The 23,558-nt window shown below is 41.7% G+C and overlaps 2 protein-coding genes across 2 annotated transcripts in view; one reads left to right on the forward strand and one right to left on the reverse strand.

Moving 5' to 3' along the window:
* The window catches only part of LOC308297950 (phospholipid-transporting ATPase ABCA1-like), a gene marked incomplete at its 5' end in the record, with an annotated part of 237,041 nt that extends 232,594 nt beyond the window's left edge, over positions 1–4,447 (forward strand). The window contains 1 exon segment of the mRNA XM_080741514.1: positions 2,132–4,447. Coding sequence (XP_080597640.1) covers positions 2,132–2,260 — 129 coding nt within the window. The 3' untranslated portion in view covers positions 2,261–4,447.
* Positions 4,448–5,428: 981 nt separating this feature from the next.
* The window catches only part of LOC308297951 (trans-2,3-enoyl-CoA reductase-like), a gene marked incomplete at both ends in the record, with an annotated part of 40,152 nt that continues 22,022 nt past the window's right edge, over positions 5,429–23,558 (reverse strand). Inside the window, 7 exons of the mRNA XM_080741515.1 lie at positions 5,429–5,559; positions 5,838–5,883; positions 6,487–6,572; positions 15,162–15,234; positions 17,836–17,941; positions 18,323–18,432; positions 21,302–21,405. Coding sequence (XP_080597641.1) covers positions 5,429–5,559; positions 5,838–5,883; positions 6,487–6,572; positions 15,162–15,234; positions 17,836–17,941; positions 18,323–18,432; positions 21,302–21,405 — 656 coding nt within the window. The remainder of the gene's footprint in view (positions 5,560–5,837; positions 5,884–6,486; positions 6,573–15,161; positions 15,235–17,835; positions 17,942–18,322; positions 18,433–21,301; positions 21,406–23,558) is intronic.

Genomic DNA, 23,558 nt, shown 5'->3' on the forward strand with positions numbered 1-23,558 from the left:
AACATCCCCTCTCTTGTCTACACATAAATGACCCCTGAAAGGGTGGGGAGTGGGGTTACAAGTATGTGTGGAACTTTAAAACTCGCATTCTTTCAAAATAAAAAATAAAAGGGCAAGTAAACAATGTCTGAAAGTAAACAATATATCTCCTTTATTGGTAATAAGATATACTTCATATGAGTGCCTAATGGACAATACAGAAAATAATTACTGTTGCCCTGTTAATCTTCTCCCCCCGCTCCACCATCTATATAAATGTTAGGGGGTTTGACTAGCCTAGTGACTGATGCATTTGGTCAGGAAATAATTATTTCCTCTGGGATTTGAGATGCAATCTTTCACTGTTGTCGGGCAGAGACCTCTTATCTCCATATTTGTGTTTTGTTTAGTTTTTTCGTGAATGAATACCCAAGTACTTGATCAAACTACAGCAATAGCACAAAAGCATCAAAAGTAGCAGCACAGAGTCGATCTGCTGCCATTGCAATTTTTTAATTTGAATCCTGAAAAAGTAACATCTTTGGACATGTGAGGTTTCCACCCAACAGGGACGGTTTGCAGAGCCAACTGAAAACCTTTTAATGAAAAAGCATTGCATTTTATTTGATCTTCGCTGTTGCTTTCCCCGTTGAATAAAACCCTTTTGTGTAGCTTTACCACATCAGACAGAGAGCACTAAGGGTATAAAAGTTTCTCAGTACAGTAATTTTTACAACTCAATGAACTATACAAGGGCTTTTTGGGAACATTATGGGATTGATTTGTTCTGACATTAAATGGAGCAGCCAGATAGAAGAGGATTCTACTTTCGCTCTCTCAACTATAGTCAAAGATGTCAAAATGACCTTCTGGGATATTGAGCACGAGCCGCTCAGGTCGTTCATTACCTTGTCTGTAGGCTTACTCTAGTTTTTAAAAATAATATATATATTGAAACCTTTCAGGGAAATCCATTGAGACCAGGCACTCTCTTTCAATGACCCTGTATCAATGGTGGTTAAAGTACTCACATGTCTTACTTAAAAGTAAAAGTATCAATACTGCAATGTAGAAATATGCAGTTACAAGTACAAGTCCGGAATTCAAAATGTTCTTGAGTAAAAGTATGAAAGTGTTGGCATAAAAAAATGCACTTAAAGTACCAAAAGTAAAAGTACAAAATGTTTGAAAATAGCAGAGCTTTTGTAGATCGTCTATTTTCAAATGGCCACGTTATAGATGGGTTTCTGGTCCACGTTACACTGATAAAACTAGATGCGTGCGCAGGGTCCGTACCAAAATTAGCCAATGAAACCAGCGCTCCCCAAAACAACAGGTTTGGGGATTGGACGGAATTGATTACATGATACAGTCAGCTGTGCATTTAGTCTCAATGTTTGTAAACAAGAAACCCGTCTATAAACTAGAGCTAAAGTGGTTAATGCATGTTTTGTGATATTATAATTTATAACTGCAAAGTAACTAGTAACTAAAGTTGTGTTACCTGAATCCTTGCTTACGTCAATCCTTGTTAAAAAATAAAATAAAATGATGAATGTTGTTCTTTTTGAAATATTGAACGATGTCCTTCGGACAAGGATCGGAAATAAACTGTTCAAATTGTCATGGCAAAGGACTGCCGTGACACATTAAAGTCCCTTCTGCGTGCACCTTCACTCGAGGTCTTTTGGTTTGTGTGTTTGTGCATTATGTTTTTTTTTGTATCAAGCATTGTATACAGAAGAAAAGGATTTTTATTGTATTGTATTTTATTATTATTATCAAGGACAAATGCAAGTATGCTATACAAAAGAAAGGGTTTCGAAAAGATACAAAAACACACACACACACACACACACACACACACACACACACACACACACACACACACACACACACACACACACACCACATGGCAAAAACAACTGTAAAACAATATAGAGTGAAATAAATAAATGATGTCAATAAATTGTACAAAATATTACATTGAAATGTAATATACTATTTTTCAAATGACATTTTGTCCAGCTGTACACTGTTATGCCTTATATCACAGTAAGGAGGTATATCAGAAAAAGGCAGAGGGTTGCTCTATCTATAGTTTAAAGAAACATTTTTTTTAAATGGCATCTTTTCCAACTTGTTGTTCTAGGTCTTCGTGAACTTTGCAAAGCACCAGCAGGACACGGAGGATTCACATGCCTATGATAATCCAGTGGACACCTCAGATGAAATGCTGTTGCGTTCTGGGAAGGTCTTGCCAGTGGTAGAGAAGGTTTAAGGGACAAAGTAGTGCCCACCCACAGCACAACACCTTGCATATACCTCAGACCTTAACTTCTTTAACACTTTGCATTAGTTTACATGAACTGTGATGACAGAGGGGTATGTTAGGATATCATTTGCTGAAAACATATCCAGTACTGTATTTTACTTTTTCTTTTTTAATTTTGATTTGAAATAATTGAACTGAATTAGAAAGAAATGCAAGATAACATTTGCAAAGTGAACCTTTTTTTTCTTTGTACTTTTGTGCGTTTTTTTTTCTCCAATAGAAATTTTCAACAAAAAACAACATAGCAATTAACTGTTTCATAAAAGGTCATACCAATGAAGCACTGGCAGTACCGTTTCTGATTATAATGCCATAATATCTCAGACATCCCTGTGAGACCAATTACATGAGACAATAATGATGGCCTCCCTTCACTAAACTGACTGTCAATGACACTCAATAATGATGACAATAGGCTCTATCTATGCACAGCAGCCATTTTGGAAAGAAATAGGGCCCCGTTCTTATTTTCTTCACAGGTGTTACCAATGATTGGAATGAAGCCTCTGTTCTGCACTGTGGTTCTCAAACATTTTGATTTCAAGGACCATCATAACTCTGAGAGTGTACAAATGTCCATTTCCATTTGGAACCCCCTCAAGGACACTTTTGAGAACCACTTTTGAGAACCACTTGTGTATAGCAGAGTGTTTCCAGTGCCAATATGTACAAATTAATACCAGGTCCAGCACCCTAACTCTGTTTGACCAGAATGGAAAAGAGCCTTCATTAGTATCATTGTTAACAAGACCTGTGAAGGAAGCAAGGAAGAGGCCCAATAATGCAGCTGCGCATGGAGCCCATTAGTGACCGTCCACCGAAAGCGCTTTTTGAGCGGCCGAGCGATTTGGACGTCATGTCCAGAGTAGCTACACATGCACTGAGCGAGAGGCCTCTGCTTCAATGATTGTCACCGTGTCACCAAAATAAGAAAGAAATTAAAAAGACTATATTACTGCAACAAAATTATTCAATAAACTATACTATAAAACAAAAAAGGTTGAGAACCACGGACATATAATAGATGAGCGGGGCTCATCTATGTCAGTAAAAAAAAAAAAGAAAGAAAAAGAACACTGGACACCAGAGCGCTGAAACCAGTGTTGCCAGATTATGTGAGAGAAATAAGCAACCAGGTCTATGCAAACAAGCCCAAAAGAAGCTACTATCCTAGGCCACATGAGCACTTTAAACCTATCTACTGTATATACTGTATACATTGACCATTTTAAAATGAGCGATCTACAAGCTCACAACGTATCGCATTGAACTTGTAGATCTGCTATTTTCAAAAGATCTTCAAATAAAATGTGGAATATTTGGAAGAACAACAAAAATCCTACCGGGCTGTCCCTGGCACAAAACATTTTCAGTAATTGGAAGCAATCCCAACTAAGCCCAAAAAATAATCCTGAAATTGCTTATAATAAATGGACATGTCAACACTGAACGAAACGGGATGCTCGGCACTAGGCAGAGGAACGCTCCAGTGGAACCACAGAGATGCATGGCAGGGGCACCTGTATAGACTTTAATGCAACCTGACAGCGTGTCGCAGGTTTGAATCCCGATCCCAACGACCTTTGCTGTGTGTCACTCCCCATCTCTCCCTGTTTCCTGTCAATCTCCACTAGTACTATCAATAAAATAAAAAGTCACACAACTATATATATATATTATATAAAAAAAGAAATGGCATTGCAGAAAACCGCTTTCTGTGGACATGGCACACCCTTATATGGCTGAATCTGTTGCCTACTGTAACTTGGAGAATGTCATAATATTCATTCAGAACTGGGTTCAACACGTTTTCATTTTGCAAACTTACTTATGTGCAATACCAAACCTAGAAAAGTATGCTGCTCTGTTTTTGCAACAATATATACAAAGGTATATACAGTAACGTGCAGAAGTTTAAAAAAATATATATTTTTGTCCATTTGTATTGTTATCCAGTGTGATGAGGATTTGTATAAACTACAACTATTTTGAGAAAGATTCCACATGCTTTAGACACTTGTTATGCAGCTTGCATTACTTATTGTATATTACCTATTTTAAATAATTACTGTTTGCCATTTCATAGGCATAGTAAGTTTGGAAACTTGACATAATTTGTTTGCTGCTCAAAGATGTCACATCATATTGTTCGTTACAAATAATGAATCCTATTTGTATACTGAACATTGCTTTTTGCCAAGAGAGATGATTAAATATTTGCACATTATAGGAATGTTTGCACGTCTGTGTTTGGATCAGTGATTCACTGGGACGCTGTTTGAAAAGTTACTTTGACTGACTTTAACTGACAAAATCCTTGACTCCTCACGTTATACGTTCTGTTTTGAATATTTTCTCACTCTTTTTTTTTTACCCCACCTTTTTTTCGCACTCCAATTGGGCCCTTAATGTGCTTTCAGTTCCATGCTCTGGTGAGCCATTCACATAAGCCACTTTAACCGGAACATGGGGGTCCAGGCAGCAATTGTGTGCACAATGGTTGAGTCATTCCATTTATTTTTTTGTGTGGAACGGTCCCTTTTCAAAGGGAAAGTGAGTGACACTTTCTTTTATCCGGTTTCACTCCACACACAATGCCTAAGATGAATGAATTCATTTTCTTGGCAGCCTCTCATATACAAACCATTGCAGAGTGATGTTTTTGGCCTTGTGAATTCCCTCTTCCCCTCCCAAAAGCCCAACCTAGCCAATTATCAAATTTCCTGTTGTTGTTGTTTTACCCAACTCTCAAATGCCCAAGGGTGCCACGTATCAAAACAATCCTTTATTTTTCTGTTTATTTAGTGAATTGTGTAACCAGCTACTGTAATAGGATGCTGTATTGTTTTTTTTTAGTGCTCGTGTTCAAAAACAACTGCTGCTGCTGTAGCTCAGATATTTGTTTCCCTCCCAAGGTCTCTGCTGTTTATGGCAGTTCTCAAAGTGGATTCCAGGGACACTGTGAGTTCCTTTATGGAGGTCTAAATTGACCCATACAAGTCTGTAATTCTAACAGTATACAAATGGAACCAAATGGACCCTAACGGGTCCATTTGTACACTGTCAGAGTTAAGGGGAGACCTTGAAATGTAAAGGTTTGAGAAACACTGGTTGTCAGATGAGGAAGGGGATGACTGCAGTCCTCCAGTAGCTCCTGTCGTTCTTTGCCTGGCGGAGGTATTTGCTGTGTCTCCTCCTGGCCCACAGCAGCATCTGAGCGGTCACCAGCCCCGCGAACACTGCCACTGATTGTGGGAGAAACGTTTATTTTAGTTTCACTGTATGTGTATGTGTTTGTTTGTGTGTGCGTGTGTGCGTTTTTGAGTCTACTGTATGTGCGTGTGCTCTGAAATATACTGTTATGTTCATTGTTATGTTCATTGTTCACAAGACAGTTAAATGTGTGTGTGTGTGTGTGTGTGTGTGTGTGTGTGTGTGTGTGTGTGTGTGTGTGTGTGTGTGTGTGCGCGTGTGCGTGTGCGTATGTGTGTGCTGTGTGTTGAATAATACAGTGAGGACATACCTGGGACAGTTTGCGTCATGACAGACAAGCTGAGCCAAGCTCCAATCTACAATGACAACAAATTGAAAAAATGCGCATGCATTCTTGGCATTGCAAAAATACTCTTATAGTGGGAGAATGATATAGTATAACACAGTGGTTCTCAAAGTCCAGGGGTCCCCAGCAAAATAAGCAAAATCTGTTACATGACAACTTTGATTCAATGTTCCAGGCCGCGCCGACAACTCTGACGACCTTTCGCTGGATGGCGCTGTTCGCTAGCTTATGGGTAACCAATTATTTCCGGCGTAACCGGAAGGTCACCTGACACGTCCATGATGTAAACAGAACAAAAACAGCTTTTCCCTTTTTTTAGGAATTAAACTGAAAAATAGCCATAATGAATGGGTATGGGAGACGGGGCTGGGCACAAGCTCGACGCGGAAGTGGATATCTTTGGAGTGGAAAGGGATTATCTTCCAATTCCAGGACACCCGTGTGCTGGGATTGACTGCAACAATGTTGGCAGTCAACACAAATCTTGTATGGAAGTCACTGGCACAAAATCTTTTCAGAAGGGGGTCCAGGGCCACATATATTAATATGGGGATCCTTGACATGGAAATAGTTGAGAACCACTGTTATAATATTGCTTTAGTGTTGCATTTACCTCGTAGGTGTATTGTGGGTAGTGCACAAGTTTAAACAGCCAGGTGAAAGGGTTATACGTTGGTCGGGGATATGTTACTCCATTACCTGCTCACAAGCATACACATTGTTATGCATACTCATTTGTATACTCATTGGCATTCTCATGTCAAAAGTATAGTCTTATAAACAGTACCCTCAATGCCTTGGGCTTCCCCATACCTTTAAATAACCCCATCCTTCTCCATTGGAAACTTCATGAAAACTCGAACTTTAGCGCTGACATCAGTGAATGTTCGTGCACTCTGCAGGTGTCAGAGCTGCTTTCTTGTTCTCTGCTCGTTAAAATTAAAATGCCTCTAGCACTGTACTGCTGCCCAGAGCATGGCTAGTTGGGAACTTCATAAAGCTGGTCTCGGTATGATACACATTTCTGATGCGCCTCCGTTATTCTCCGCCACTCTCCTACCTCCATTAACACGGGACGGGCCGGAGCAAGGGGTATGTTTAGGAGCAGTGGGCGGGCAAGAAGTGAGCGGAAAGAAGCTCTCGAGACAGGTGAGTCATCGGCATACACTCCATAATGCACTATACTTCTCTCTCATGCACCTGCACGCCTTAGTCCAAAGTGACATCTGTGACGTGCACCCCAGCGCACAGACAGGGTGATCTAAAATAGAACTCTAAATAAATCATGCTTCCAGAACCCACAAGGTGACACACGACAGTTGATAGTTTCTCTAAAGCAGGAACTCGGTTCTGCAGCTAGTCTAGTCCAACTCGAGTCTCAAGTCCTCGTACCCGAGTCCAAGTACGAGTAATTGCCACCCGTGTCTGGGACTCCTGTATCACTACCGTTCAGGATAGTTTTAACCACTTAGCTCTATACTTAGTAAACTAATGCTTAGCTGTGGTCTGCTTTGTGCTTTGCCTCACAGCTCGGATGTGTTGTGTGAGCTTGTAGATCTGCAATCTTTGCCAAATGTTCACCTATAGGGATGCCAGGGTTAATGTGGTTAAAATAGTGATTACAATATTATGTTTTAATATAATGATCTTTTGGATTATTAAAACAAATGCATAACAATACTCATTGGAGCCAACTCCTGCTGAGTGGCCGGCCTAAGCCCCATAGGCGAGGGCTGTATATGCGCAAGCCCTGCGCAGCCGTGACGTGCACGATGACTTTCGTGCGTGTCATCACGCCGGAAGGCCTTGGCTTCCATTACCTCTATGCTAACGTTAATGTTAGAAGCACATTTTTCGGCTATTTTGCCGCGAATAAAGGCTGTCCTCTTCCAGAAAAGCATAGATTCAGAGAAAAGGGGCTTTAAAGTTGTCGGATTGCATTGGATTCAATGGAATAAATCGGCAAAAAGGGACAATAGTAACGTTAGTAAACCAAGGCGGCCGTCGGACCACCTACGGATTCAATATGGGCTCATGGTAAGGACCAACGTTTTTGTAACGCCGAACGCTGAAGCCGAACTAGTTCGGGATCGGCACCTCGGATTGCGTCGCTAGCCGACAAATAAAGCCGAACTAGTTCAGGATAGGCACTCAAAGGGTTAAATAAACATTCTGTCACCTTGTGTTAGTCCTTTTTACAGAAGTGAAGAGATGAGTTTAGTGGTGGGTTTATAATCTTTTTGCAGGATGCATAATATTGAACCTTAAGATTCATATTGTAGATGCAGTTGTATATTCACCTGTTAGTTTGTGCCCTGCCAGGCTAATGTTGATGAATAGATTACCAAGCTCGCAAACCTGTCAAAAACACACAAAAATATTTTCATTTATATGAGATTGTGAAAGTCAAAGAAAAGAATGCGTGATCTGTAGAGCAATGATGAAATTGTAGTGGATTAAAAAGTCAAGGATTATTCATATAGCCTATGGTAGTCTGTTACTGAATGCATTTCGTCACTGTCGGGCAGAAAAACCTTGTATCTCCAAGTTTCATATGTGTACATTTCGTAAAGTAAAGCCCTGCTTCATCATACCTGCTTCAAGACAAAACTAGTGAAAATAGCAGATCTATGTGCTTGTACACTGGCTATTTTCACTAATTTTTTTAAATGATAAAACAGACGTTTTCAGGGAGGCTCCCCATAGGCCCATTTCAAAACTTTTTAATTGTCTTTCCATCTAACTTTACTGTATGTATTTTTTGCACGTATTGTCTTTCTTTTTTACTTGAAAAGAGTGTCAAAACTATCGCTCCATAAAAGTGACGGGTATCTAGGGACTGGCGTTGTCATTACTGTAAGCGTTTCTGATGTATTTACCAATGAACTATAACCGCACGTGTGTGACCCCAAGTGTGTGTGTATGTTATTTTTACTGCAGCAGACATTGGCGCTAGACAATTATAATGAGGAGTGCTGAATATTTCCTAAAATCTAAATTAGCACATCAAGCTTTAACAGATCAATCATGTTGAACTTTAGATAGAATGTGCTACTGAGTGCTTTGTGTCAAGTTGAGCTTTAAAGATGTTTATCCAAACTTTTTAATTGTTGGCTGTGTTGTTGTTAGATACATTATATGTTCAAATTGTGTCACACACTTGTACAATGTGCATGCACATTGTTATTCTTTTTGCCCGGCCATGAGTCACATGTCATAGCTTCTAAATATGTTCAGATAGTTTATTATATTCTACTTATGTGCAGGAAAATGTGATTTAGTACTATTTAGTAGAGTTGGAGCACAGTGAAATCTCTCGAGGCTGCGTTGTCTGCAGAAACACGTTTCTGTGTTCTAGTCAAATGTGATTTGACGTCAAAAGTGGCTGGTGAGCCGACAAACATCTGAATAATTCAAAGCAGAGCCTTCGCATCCTCCAAAATATCTGTTTCATACGTGTATTGCTTTCTGAGGGCTCATCTCTGAGACAGAAAGATCCTGAAGCGTTAACTGATCATTTATTCCTTTTAAGATTTGATGTAGATAAAATACTCTTGTTAAAACATTATTTATGAGGAACTAGCATCTTATAAAGAGTTGAGCTTATTGTGACAGATTTTAACAGATTCATTCATTTATCATGCTGTATTTTGGTTGGTGTGTGTACATTTCTAATTGCAATTGATGGTATCATGTTCTGACATTGGCTAGAGCAAAACTCATAAGAGTATAATAGCGATTTCAACAGAGAATGGCGGATTGAATCATTTATGAATCTTTAAGAGTGTCGTTAGGCGCCTCTGCTCAGTAAGTAGTCCTCAATATTACATTAACTGAGGATTTTACTGTGGAGATGGCTCCAATTTGTTTCTTGGCTGCAACCCGGGGGTACGTCAGGCATCCGCTGCTGAATGTTGATGAAAAGTGTCACCTCTATGTGGCTCCATGAGTCACGAATATGCTCTCCATATTCTGGGTTCTGTGTTGTGGGTCCAAGTTAATCGCGACCCCCTGCTGTTACAGGATTTTTATCATAGGAGGAGTGAGGCCCATATCGCTATGACAACCAGATATGGCAGCAGTCACACCGACCCTGTACTATACCTTTTCCTTTCTCACTAAGCCTCCCACTTAGTGAGATTTCAGCGAGTGAGAGTTCATGATTAAGGTACTTAGGTGAAAACGTTGCTCTTGCAATAAATATAGTGGGAGCAAGTCTAACAGTCTTTTTTTTCTTCTTTTTTTTTCAACAGATTATTGAGTGGATGTGCATGCAACAAATCATGCAAATCATTTTTGTTGTGCTCAAGCCAGACCATTGGACCTGTATTCATAGTAAAACTAGTAAATCTACAAGCTCACAACGTGTCGCTATGCAACGCGGTGCGCTTATAGATTGTGCATTTTAACTTTTCTTATTTTTATTTATTTATTTTTTGCCTATAATCCCACTGCACACCTGTGCTTGTCTCACACCTTTTGGGAACCCCTGTATCATCCACATTGTTTTCTGTTTTTTTCCCCCATTGGTATTGAATTAGAATCAGTAGGAGTGGAAGTCAAGTTTGAGTTCATGCTGACAGCATGATGTGCCTACCTGGTGCCCTAGCTGGACATTTTAATTATTTATCTCACTTTAAGTCACCTTAACAGGCGGATGAGTTTCCCTCCCAAATGCATTACCTCCCTCACCTCATTTGCACTTGCTGAGCTCAGGCAGACGATAATTGTCTTCTCAGACAATTTCAGCTTCTCATAATTCTAATGAGAGAGGTGAGGAGAATGTGCTCATATCGATGGAAAATGGATTACTATCATGCACAGACACCCCGAGGACGGGCCTAATCGGAGATCGAATCAACCCATCTACCTGCTTTATCCATCTCTCTGGAATATAGTTTTTTGCTTGATTTAATACCCAATAAATATGATCCAGCAACAACCTCTCTTATTATTTTACTTAATCTTTTTTTCTGATCTGTCATGCATGAAAGATATTCAGAAATAGGCCTTGTCGTCGGCCAATAACCTGCAACAGATTTTGTTTTGTTTTGCTTTGCCAATACTTTTCAAAACTTCACATGTCCGGCAATTGCAAGACAGTAGATTTCCAGTGGATTGGCAGAACATTGAGCTTGTAGATCAGCTCTTTTTATGACCTTCTCTGACTGTGAAGTTTAAACAGGGAAAGAAACGTGTGGAAAAAAATGTGTATAAATACTTCTGCTATAGTGTATTCAGGAAACCCAAGAATCCACCCAAAACCCAATAGAAACCCAAGTGTCCATTATCTGTAATCATATCAACCTTTTGTCTGAATCCTGGACAAAGAAAATACATGTATACCTCCTCACATAGATAATACACACATGTTGGTTTTGCAAACTTTCAGTAACATTCATTCCATATAAGGCTAGACTGACCAAAAGGGCAAAACAGGCAACTTCCCTGGGGCCCCAGACCCTCTGAGGCCCCAGTTCCATTATGTGTCGGTTTTGGATAATTCATGTGAATGCATTTGGGAATATGCACCATCTAAGCCAGGGGTTTTCGAAGTGGGTGACGGGGCACCCTGGGGTGCCGTGACGGCAGTCCAGGGGTGCCGCGAGATAATTTGATAATATTTTGAATTTATTTGGACACTTAAAGTACAAAGTTATTTTCAGTCAGTTTTAACCAAAATCGCTATTATCTCAATGTTTTCCTTGCAACATAATCGCTAAAATATGGCATAAGTATAAGGTGTTGGGAGTGAAAATTATGAATATATTGTGTGTGTGTGCCTCAGATGAAAATAATATTTATAGGGGTGCCCTGAACCAAAAAGGTTTTGGGGCCAGCCCTGTTTTGAGGCCCTGTCGAGAAGAAGGTCCCTGTGTTAATATCTAGTCTTGAAGCAAGTAACTAAGTACATTTACTTAAGTACAATTTTGAGGTATTTGTACTTTACTTGAGTATTTCCAATTTCCAATACATAAGTATTACTTTCCACAACATTTGAAGTTACTTTGCAGATATAAATTATAATATTATAAAACATAAATCAACCACTTTAGCCCTATTTTATACCTAGGCTGTTTGAAAATCGCAGATCAACAAGCTCACAATGCATCGCAGCGATCTGTTGTACCTTTACTTTTTGTACTTTGTACAAAAACAACAATTTCATACTTTTAATCCTAGTGTATTTTGAATTCTGGACTTTTACTTGTAACAGAGTATTTCTATAATGCAGTATTGATGCTTTTACTGTAAAGTAAAGAAATTCTGCGTACTATTTCCACCACTGCAGTACAGATGGAAGGAGAGGACATGCAGGACAATGAATTATTGCCCACACTATAGATGTAATCAGCCTTCCCCCAAATATAGAATACTGCTTCTCTAAGTATTGAAATGAGGAATTGTATTTAATATTGTTGTCCTGCAATAGCAAACAATCAGGAGCAAACAAACGCAGAGTGCATAGAAATTGGAATCAGAAAGGGCTTAATGCACTGTAGGATCTCAACTTAGCGTTTTAATGTCTTTTATAGTTTGTTGCTCATTGTGGAACATTATCTTAATGACTGGTATTTTAATCTCTTGTAATTCAAGCTGATAATCTTGATCCGGCTTTGAGGCTCTGTTGGCCCTAGAGTTAATGAATTCTTAGTTTTATTGTTCCATGTAGACGTAATAAAATACTAATGCTAATATTGAAGTAAAGTTTCCTCTCAATTAAATTTGACTGTCATAGTTGATTGCCAGTGCTGGGCAGATAATTCTTAGACGGTTGGGGTAGCATAATACTGCTGTGCTGATCAGGGACGTGCAGAGCAAAAGGGCCTTTTGGTGAAAATATCAAAAATAGCAGACCTCCAAGCTTACAACGCGTCGCAGCGGAGCTTGGAGGTCGGCTATTTTCGGTACTTGATACCACACTAAATGATTGATACACACCTTCAGGCATGGCATGGAAAGAGGGCATTTGCATTTCTTTCGCCATAGTGAAAACTGCATTCATGGTCTGGAGAGGGCACTTTTTAGGGACTGAGAAAAGGGCAGGGGCTCAAGCCCCCTTTGATGTCTATGTGTGTGTGTGCACGTGCCTGGTGCTGATACATGGCTGTGAACTGTGGTGGGTGTCCCCAAACTGTTGTTACCCAGGGGCCACTAGGGTAGGCATTCCCAAACTTTCCATGCCAACGACCCTCAGATAGCCAGCCTGTGACGCCCCCCCCCCCCCCCCCCCCCCAACATAATTGCTGTATAATGAAGTAAGATACTATAATGTATAATGCTAAGATACTGATTGTAACTTACCACAAAACAAATGAAGGATGGAATAACTTGGTTCCTTGCATAAACTGTAAAAGAGAGTAAAACACAAATAACACCTTTAATTTAGTCCCCAAAATAATGATAAATAGGATTGACATTATTGAGCTCATTTAAAGAGAGCACATGCTAGTTCTGACCTCACATTGTCACCCATTAGAGGCATTCTTATGAATGCCAATATCTCACCATGTACTGTAGTACTGATGCATCCACTATGTTTACCTTACAGTGCCTGTAGCCAATGTAGCTATTAATATGTACTTTTTTGTTTTGTTGCTCATCTACAATCGCAGCACACCAGTGCCAGTATCTCAAGCTATAGCATGACCTTGAGTGTATTATTGCTTAAATTATACAGTAGCAATACCCAGGGTGAATTTGCTTTATGCATGTTTAAAAGACCCCTCCCACTCAGGATCACATTTATAAAACGTTATATGTAATATATATTACTGGAAATGCTTTCCCATTTATACCACCAAAAGCCAATGTCAACCTTTCTGACAGTTTGAGCTTTAAGAAAAGGCAAAGCATCCCTTGGGCAATTATAATATTTGATATAATTGCACCAGGCATGAAACGTGATATTTCAACATGTACTGTATATAGATAGGCCTACGTACAAAGTACAAAAGTGCACTCCTTGGAGCGTAGCTCTCCACCAGGCTGGGATGCTTACCCAGGGCCCGCAAACTTTGGAAGGCAGTCATAGCCAATTGGAATGGAATCTGAACATTCTGATGGCGATTCTGTTAGAGATTTTTCTTTGGCCTACTGGTAGTGTGACAAAAAAAAGTTTCATGACAAAACGGGCCCCTCCCACAAACTTTTAAAGCCAATCATAGCCAATCGGAATCAAATCTTCAGCACATCGACTTGCAATGTTTCCATGGCTTGAACTCTCATATTATCTTGTGAGGAATGGGCCACAGCCACACTCTTTTTTTAAAGGGCAGCCGTGATGTTGCAGACAATTAATGGCAGTGACATAACCAGCAAGCTCTTCACTGCACCTTTTTCCAACACGGTTGTCAGAGGAGGGAAAGACCACCTTTGAACCATCAAAGTATAAATTGCACTTCCCACAGTCTCATGGACCTCCAGGATATTCTCCCTCCACCATATGCCAGATTGCGAACCACCCGCCAATGCACAGTCACACCAGGACATGCTCTCAGCCGCCCAGGCTCCAAAACATTGGACAGAGCTTTTCTCCATACTGCTGTTCGGGTGTGTGGAACAGCCTTCCAGAGCATGCAGTTGATTCCACCATCACAGACAATGGTCTTCAAGCCTTTACATGCAGAGTTCATAGACTCTGACCACCCCTCACACTGACTGTTGGGCTGCAGTGAACCGTATGATTGGCCAATGGATGCATTATCTGACTTGGCCATTGTTCAAAATTGCATCCAAGAAAAGAAGAAAAAACAAGAGTGAGGGATGGGGAGAGAAGAGCAGACTGAAGGAGAGTTCAAGGCCCAGACTCTCTCATGCCTGGCTGTGTCTCGTTCCCTCCCTCCCAGAGCGTTCCAATCTGTTATGCTGCCGGGGCACGCCACTCCGCTCCCACTGTTCATCTGACACGGTGACGGAATTCGGCGTGCCCCGATCCACCGTCAGAGTGTGACCAAGCGCCAACTCGGCACGAGAAGGGAAAGTGCTGCTGAGAATGTCGACGGGACCACGTGGCTCCCAGCATGCTTTGCCCTCGGCGCGTCACCTCTGCCGGTCTGGCATAGGCTCAGCCACGGAGACCACCTCATTATTCACTTTGACGGGGCTGCGCGACCTGGCAGCAACGCTGCGGCCTTGTTCTGGGGGCCTTGAGCAGATGTTTGGATCTGTAGCCGTGACACTGTTATGGAACCGCAGCGAAACGGTGCGAGCGCTGCGTGCTCTAACAGAGCCTAGAGCAAATATATCAGTTGGTTGGTTGATTGTTGTTTTAGAGCCGATACTCACAGGGTGGGGTATACAAAGGGTGATTGACGTAATAGCCCAGCCACGATGTGAATCCCCAGTAGAAAGCACAACCCTACAAGAAAAAGGAAATACAGTCAGTATTATGGAATCTTTCTTTTTTTTTTTCATCATTGAGTTGAGTTGTTATTCATTGCGCAGTCTTTCCCCCTTAGGCTTAAGAGGTAAGGGGGACAAAATGTCAGTAAAAAGCCTATTAATGCACCACATTACTTTACATCCGCCTGCATCTGCATACTGATCAGCAAAGCCTGATGGAGCGTTGGGATGAATCACCCGTGTCTCCTCCCTGATTGAGTGATTCGGGGCCGCACACAAAGGGTTACCGTGCTCTCCCTTTGGACCTTGCAATACTCGTAGAGACACAGCACCTGAGCCTGTTGCAAAACCCTCTGGCAACAAGAGTCCTACATTTTCCATATGCGTGGGGATTTTTAGATCTATTTTCCTCTGCCTTTAATCAAACTGGGTTTGACCTTCCCGTCCGTGGAATACAAAGTAGGCTAGGGCTGAGGGCCGCTCTGCTTAAAGCCAGATCTGAATGGTGCACCGTGGTTCAGAAACCAACTGTATCAGCACCCTGCACTCTCACAGATAAGTGCAGTCTGCAAAAAGGGGAAGGAGAGATGCATGTGTTTACAATCGCTATACTTTGCTGAATCAGGGAAAAACAACATAAGGACACACAAAATGGCTGACCTTCAAATAGCTGTCGCAGCTTGCCAAACCCGACCACTAATCCTTATTTCTATTCTGTCAGACAATGCAAAAGCTAACAAACTATATGGTCGACTTGAATGCTTTTTTCCTGATGACATATATACTGTACATGATTTAGATAAAATGGATGCTTCAAAAAAAAGGGGAAAAAAAATAGTTGCTCAATAAATAATGCAAAGAAATACAGGCTTAATTGTACACGTGAACTCTATGGCCTTTTACTGACTATTGTAACAAGCATATGTTCACTTACATTATTATTACATAACAGCAACTGGCACCCACTTCTAAAGAGAACCTTTTATGAAACATCTTTGTTTGTTTGTTTGTTTCTCTTTTTTTCTCTTTTATAATGTTAATGTGAATTAAATCAATTAAAAGTATGCTTTGCATTCTCCTAAGGGCAAGGCCGGTGCTCCTTAACAACATGGCTGGCACAGTCTCTGGTTGTGGAAACAAAACCATGGACCATGCAAATGTCCACCTGTTGAGTTTGTACAACGCTCTGCTGATGTTTCCATTTTTCATCAGGTAAATGGAGACTCAAACAATGGCATAATGTGATTTTTTTATATTGTTTACGATCATATTTTTGGGATTCTGATGGACTTGTCTCATACAGACTGTATAGGCTCACACGCTTTTCAGATGTTCCTGTTCCTCCTATCCAAGACCGTGGAAGTTGTCTGGGTTGAGACACAACCAGCCAGACTAAGTATTGCCTTTGCTTTCTGCTCATGCATCTCTGGGCATGTTATGTGACAGAGGGGACTGTCTCTCCAGTTGTGCCACAGTGTGAGCAGACAGAGCTTAAGGGAGTTAAGCCTGATTGTATAGTCTCGTATGACGGTGTTGCATGTCTTAAATCAGGGGTCTTCAACGTTTGCTGGCCAAGGACCCCTTAGTTTGAGAGAGAGATGAAGCCCCCATCACAACCTTTTCAGAGGATTCCATTAGTTTCATTGTTTGACAGCACGATCATCAGTGTATTTTGGATTCATGTCAATTTGTGTTTTCAGATATTCAACCACTTGAACTGTCAATACATACACTACTAGTCAAAAGTTTGGACACAGCTCTCATTCAATGTGTGTGAGAAGCTGTGTCCAAACGTTTGACCGGTAGTGTAATAAACTTGACTTTTCACTCTGTGCTTAGTCTGCTCTTTTTCCCCTCTACACCAAACCCCTTTGCCGAAAATAGGCGATCTACAAGCTCACAACGCCTCGCAGTGCGAGGCGTTGTGAGCTTGTAGATCGGCTATTTTTGGCTAAAGTTCTCCGAATATGGACATTAGGGTTCAAGTGGTTAACATAAAAAAGAAGAAGAAAAGTTTCTATCTCTCAAAGATTTGGAGGACCCCCTGTAGTAACTCTGAGGACCCCCTAGGGGTCTCGGACCCCCTGTTGAAGACCCTTGCCTTAAATAACTAACTGATCTACAAGCTCACAAAGTGTCGAATCTGCAACGTGTTGTGCGCTTGTAGGTCTGCAATTGTTGTGATGCCGTCGTGCATGGATTAAACATCAGGGAAAGTAAGAGCACATCTTGGCTCCTGCTCTTACACTCTACGCTACTTCTGCTTCCTTGGTTCTCAGCGTCTCTACTGTTCCTTCTACACCACGCATGCCAAAGAGCACATGAGGACACCAGCTCAGCTCCAGCAACAGACTTTCGCTTTTAAACCCCTGGCTTCTTGCCCTTTGAATTTGCAAATCCTTGCCTATTTCTGGCACAGAGAGAGAGAGAGAGAGACAGGCCTCATGTTCTGTGTTCAGATGCTTTGTGCTTCCGCATGAGTGACTCACTTATTTACCAACGTTCTAACGTGCCAATTCAAGCGGGCACACAGGTGTGCAACATTGAATTACAAAGCTGATTTTTACATCAATTATTTCACAGGTGTAATTGAACAAGAGGTGATTAAAATCTTTACCTTGAGCAGATTCCCAACGGGTGTATATCCGTCAGACAATTTGTGAACAAATAGGGTTTCCAGCAGGTGTTTGATATAATGGAGAGAGTGGCAGAAGCAGGCCAGGCTTGTAGGGAAAAAGAAGGTGCCATTTGTCAAGAGGGTTATAAGATATCATTGCCCCACTTTGCGTGTGTGTGTGTGTGTGTGTGTGTGTGTGTGTGTGTGTGTGTGTGTGTGTGTGTGTGTGTGTGTGTGTGTGTGTGTGTGTGTGTGTGTGTGTGTGTGTGTGTGTGTGTGTGTGTGTGTGTGTGTGTGTGTGTGTGTGTGTGTGTGTGTGTGTGTGCGTGCGTGCGTGCGTGCGTGCGTGCGTGCGTGCGTGCGTGCGTGCGTGCGTTACTGAAACATAATAATATATAAAGAATACAGGGTCATCTCTTCTCCTCCAAGCTATTATTCTACAGCAGTATGCATGGCAATAGCAGACCAGTCCAGTGTCTCTACTCACTGAACCACCTGTTCTCTGCGTCCTTTGATGTCATCATTATACAGGCTCCCCAGGCGGAAATAGAACACAAGGTAGATAAGGAGAGGTCCGACGTATTGGATCAGAAATACCTGAGGTGGGAAGAAGAAACAATAACATATCAACCAGTGCAATTGCAACCATCCGCACACTTCATTCTTTGATTAGGTATTCATATCACAAAATCAAGTTGTTGACAAATTGTTATCAGCCCACAATAGTAGTTTGTATTCTGAGCAGTTTCTGAATTGATCAAGTGTGAATGTCACTTTATTATTCAGATGTCTGTCTGTCTGTCTGTCTGTCTGTCTGTCTGTCTGTCTGTCTGTCTGTCTGTCTGTCTGTCTGTCTGTCTGTCTGGCTGTCTGTCTGTCTGTCATCTCTAGACCCACAGCAACAGGCCAGCAAATAAGTCTGGGTTGGTTACTGAGGAATTTAATTTGAGTAAAAGGCAAGAGGATTGTGCTGCTTACTTTTACTTTAAGCTGAAGGTTATTATCTGAAATGAAACATTGCAAGTGAACATAATTTAGATCAAGCACTGCAGTGTCTTTCAGATCCTTAAAAGTTTGATGTATATTATGTGGACAGCTCATTCAAATAAAGAAAGAAGAAATCGCCTCAAAGCTAATCCACTCTCACTATGTTTTTGTCTTGCGTTTGAACAAGTCATAATCATAAGCAAAATACATTAATAAATGGTTAGTTCCTTTAACAGAACAATTTAAAACTATCACACCATAGTAACATCATGAAAATCAGATGGGGAAACAATTACTGTAGTTGCCAGGTCAATCATCACAGAAGATTAAGTCCTTAGCCATAGGACTGCCCTAAATCCTTTGGACTGGGTCTGCATCTGCAATGCAGTTTTCTTTTAGCTCTCTAATTGTTTTCAGCCCATATTAGCAACAAAAGCATTAGCAACAGTCTCTATTGACCAAAGTGTTTAGAGACCGACTTGTGACTTGTGGGTCCTGTATTGTAAATGGATCCAAGCATTAAATGATCCAATAAAGGTGTAAATTGGACAGTTGGCTTGTCTGGAGGCTCTACTCATGACCTTGTGAACAACACTATACAATAATAACCATAATCAACCTGTCATCGCTGTTTTCAAGACGGTAACATTACATGTACTGCATGTTTATACAAGCTATTGTTATCACAGTAATTTAAGGTCATGCATTATTCTTTGTTTAACATGACAGCGGCACTATGAACTAGTGTAATGCTAGTTAGATGCCTTAGGCGGCCTACTTAATTAAGTAACATACATAATACTAAATTAAACTGAACACATATGTATTTTATTTACAGTACTATATTTATATACAAAACAAAGTAACATTAATGACAAATAGGCAGCAACATTGTGTGATCTAAACTGAAATCTACATTTCATATACAGTACAATGAGGACATTGTCTCCCTTTCCCAGCGCAAGGGATAATTGCAGTAACAATAAAGTTGGTGGCGAAGCCGTTTCCAGCAATGCAGCACTTTAAATGTCATCAACAATAACATAAACACGCTGAGCCACTTTAGATGTGTCCATTACGGTCCATTTACGACTCTGTCACTCTGTCATTGTGACTGTCACAATGTCACTATATAGCACTTCTGTGTCCTTCATCCCTTTGTGCCTTTCCATGATCACTCAGTCTGCTCTCCATTATCAGCTCGTCCCTTTCTGTCCGCCTGCGGTTGCTTTGACTCTGTGGTTCTCAATAATCCTTGTTTTCCGTGAAGGACATCGGCATTCTCTCTCATGACACTTTGTGATGTGGGAGCGGGACCTGTTGTAGACCGGTGGCATGGTATTAGCCCTTGACCTCCTAGGCCCCCTCAATGTGAACTACATCCTTCTCCCGTAGAGGCACAGTCTCGTGGCTTTGTCTGCCCACCTCGTCTCTCTGTTCAGGCGTGCATATGCCATGACTGCGGGCAATCAAATATGGATCTTGCGACCCAGCAATAGCTCAGGTGGAGACTTGCCATGTCCAGCAGGACCAGCGGGACCCGGCATCAGGACCAGGTCAGTGTTGCTGTCTGCTGCTTTATTTAGTAGCCTTTTCACAAAGTACCCCCTTCTCTGCTTTTATGTTGTCCTGAGGATGAAGAGGTAACAGCAGAGGTTCTCCAACTATGGCTTGGGGCCCAAAGTGGAGTTGCGGGAAAGCACTAGACTAGAGCCTACTACGAAGGCGCCATGAACCGCTAGATAGATCAGCTACTTCAGGTGTGCCACATTGCCATACGATGACACAGAATTCGGGCTTAACTTAAGCATATATGACGTCATCAATCTGTCCATCCTTCCAACACTTTGCTCCACAACAAGATATCTCAAAAACTATGCAACTGGCAGGAATTGGATCATGCTGAATGGTGAATGCCCTCATGAATGACCCCTACAACAATATCCACTTCCACAAACAACATTGCAAAACTTGTTGAGCGCATTCTTGCTCCTCTGAGTCTGAACACTAGTTATGTGGTGACCCCTTTCCTCGAGCACTAAGCTGACCGAAATGTCAACTTTGTAAAAAAGAAGGCAGATGGTAGGCTGAACCCTATTTGGTGACCCCATGGTCTTTCTTCTAGCTCCACCGTCAGGCCAAAAGGCACTCATAATATGTTTTTGCTTCAGTGAATATACCCCCCCCTGCCAAATTGGTTCAAACCACTTTGATCCAGTTGGGTGTTGCAATAGTGGGATCTTTAAACTCTTGTCACGTTTCTACGTATCCACCGAACACATCACCATGTGTATATATAAAATATATACACGGTATACTGTATATTCATTTTCCCCCAGGTGGTACCAAGCTAATCAAACTCAAAGTAATTGTGATATGGATTCCTTGCACCTGCTGAAAGTAGAACAATGTTTGCTCTGAGGATAAACGCTATACAGTACATTGCTATGTGTTTTTCTTCTCTGTTGGTTGTGATTACCGTGCTCCAGCCCACTTGGTACCCCAGATCGCAGGAGTACATGGACAGCAGAGAGGAGGAGGCGATGCTTCGCAGAACGCAATCATCTCTGAGGAGAGGGCCGTCTAAGGAAAAGAGAGCAGAGATGAGCAGGAGACGCAATGTGGGAGAAGATTGCAGACAATGGTGGCTCTCAGGCAGGGTGGAGTGCAGACCGGTTGACTTTATAAAACATAAAGAGGCCCTCTCCAGTGTAACAGGATGATACGGCGCAATGATTACATTCTGAATGAGCCACTGAGAAGAAATCAAATGGAAACGAGTGTTGGTCCTTAGCAACACGCTGATGCATCTACTGTAGGCGCGCTTGAGTATTTCATATTTGTACAATTTTAAATTCACGGTGCCATGAGGATTGCTCTGCAGATGAGAGTACTGGAGGTGTTTGATTGTGATACTTTGTCAAAACAGCCGGCCCCTTGAAATGATACAGCTTATGAAACAAATACATTCTAATCAGTTTCCTATAGTTCTCAGCGGGTTCCTTCCATGTCTCTGACATATCTTTGATACAGTAGCTGTTCCTGTGTGATGCTGCATGAACCAGTTTCTCAAATATCAGGCCACGGACCCCGTTTGGTTATCTCTGGGACCCCAACCTACACTGCCATCCTTTTAATTTATCAGTGTACAGTGTACTGTACAAATACAAAAAAAAAGACAAGCCTTTGTCAAGGTCAAATAAATGGGCATAAGCCAATTCAATATTGGGAGCATAATTTTCAGAGTGCGTCAGATAGCTATCCCTTTTTGTCAATCCCTTGAGTTGAAATTAAGCTGCCACCAATTCAATATGAATATTTGAATGAATTGAAGATAGCTGTCAGATTCTTGGGTGCCCAAACAAGTTAACTTTGTGATTGAGGGCAACATTGCACTCGTGACCTCAGATCCCTGCCTGGCAGAAACCCTCTTCCAGAACGGATGTCGTGAGGTTGTATCCCATTAATATTTGAAAGGGGGAGAAGTTTGCTGTAATCTGAAGCTGACCGCGCCACTCAGAGGATCCAAATGCCCACCCTCAGGGGCCTGTCTCTCTAAGTGATTATTGGGTTTCACCTGAAGATCATCCCTCCCACAGCTATTGCTGGATAGGAAAGGGGGGACATCTGGGGTTGACATTCCCAAGCAGATGCGAAGGTCCCATTATGGTGGCCCCCCTGGCTCTGCAGCCATATTTCCTCCATCAGCGCGACTGCGGCAATGAGATTTGGAGGAGGCTGACCGAGAGCGTGGCCTTGTCTAGGGTGCAATCTGTTTCTGCAAAGGCTGGGCACACGTGGCAGACGACGTAGGCCACACACGCACGCACACACACACAAGCACGCATGCACATACAGTACACACCCCATTCTATCTGGATCTCCCATTTGCACACACACACACACACACACACACACACACACACACACACACACACACACACATACAGAGACTGCACCATGCCATATGGTTACACCGCTTAATGAGGGTCACTCATGTGTCGCAGTGGAGCGTGATTGACAGGTGGCAGGTGCGTTGAGTGGCAGGTCCATCCACAACACACAAGATGGAGACTGCGGCGTCTCTAACGAGAACACAGCTACACACCAGTGCACTTCCGTGACCTGCAGAGGGTGGTGTCAAAACGTTTATGTGGCGCGGTCTGCCGTAAAAAGCGGTCCCTGAAGAAATAGTTACACGGCAAGCTTTTCCCAGACCCATTCTGATGGGATATTTTCTGTTGTGGCTTCTTTTTTGAAATGCTGTCGTTGCTCAATGGGATTAGCCTTTCTCTCAGGCAATGGGAGAGAGATGCAGCTACCTAGAAGAATCTCCCTATTGTCATTCGTGCTTTCTTTGCAGTTTGGTTTAAGGCTTTTCCTTAAGAAAAATAAGCTACACATGAAATGTGCCCATAAATAATTAGATTCCTTATATTGATGAAGACATACAGTAAACCCGAGCAGGCAGACTATTGAGGCCATGGGCCCATGAGCCTGAGAACATGTTGCATGTAATAATTCAGCAAAAGCAAGAGCGCTAGTTCTTTTTGCCACTGCTTTTAAGAACCATTTTGTATTTGTTTGTATTTAGGGAATGATTTCATCCATCTTCTCCAAACAATGCCACTTTGCCAAATTATGAGACCCCTAATAACAGCCCTTCTAGCGTCTAGCTACTTGATAATTAGCCAAGCCAAGTAGAAAGCGGCATCGCTGCTTAAAATGGAACGCTT

Source organism: Nannobrachium achirus (genome assembly GCF_963921795.1).
Source record: "Nannobrachium achirus genome assembly, chromosome: 14".
NCBI classification, from domain to species: domain Eukaryota; kingdom Metazoa; phylum Chordata; class Actinopteri; order Myctophiformes; family Myctophidae; genus Nannobrachium; species Nannobrachium achirus.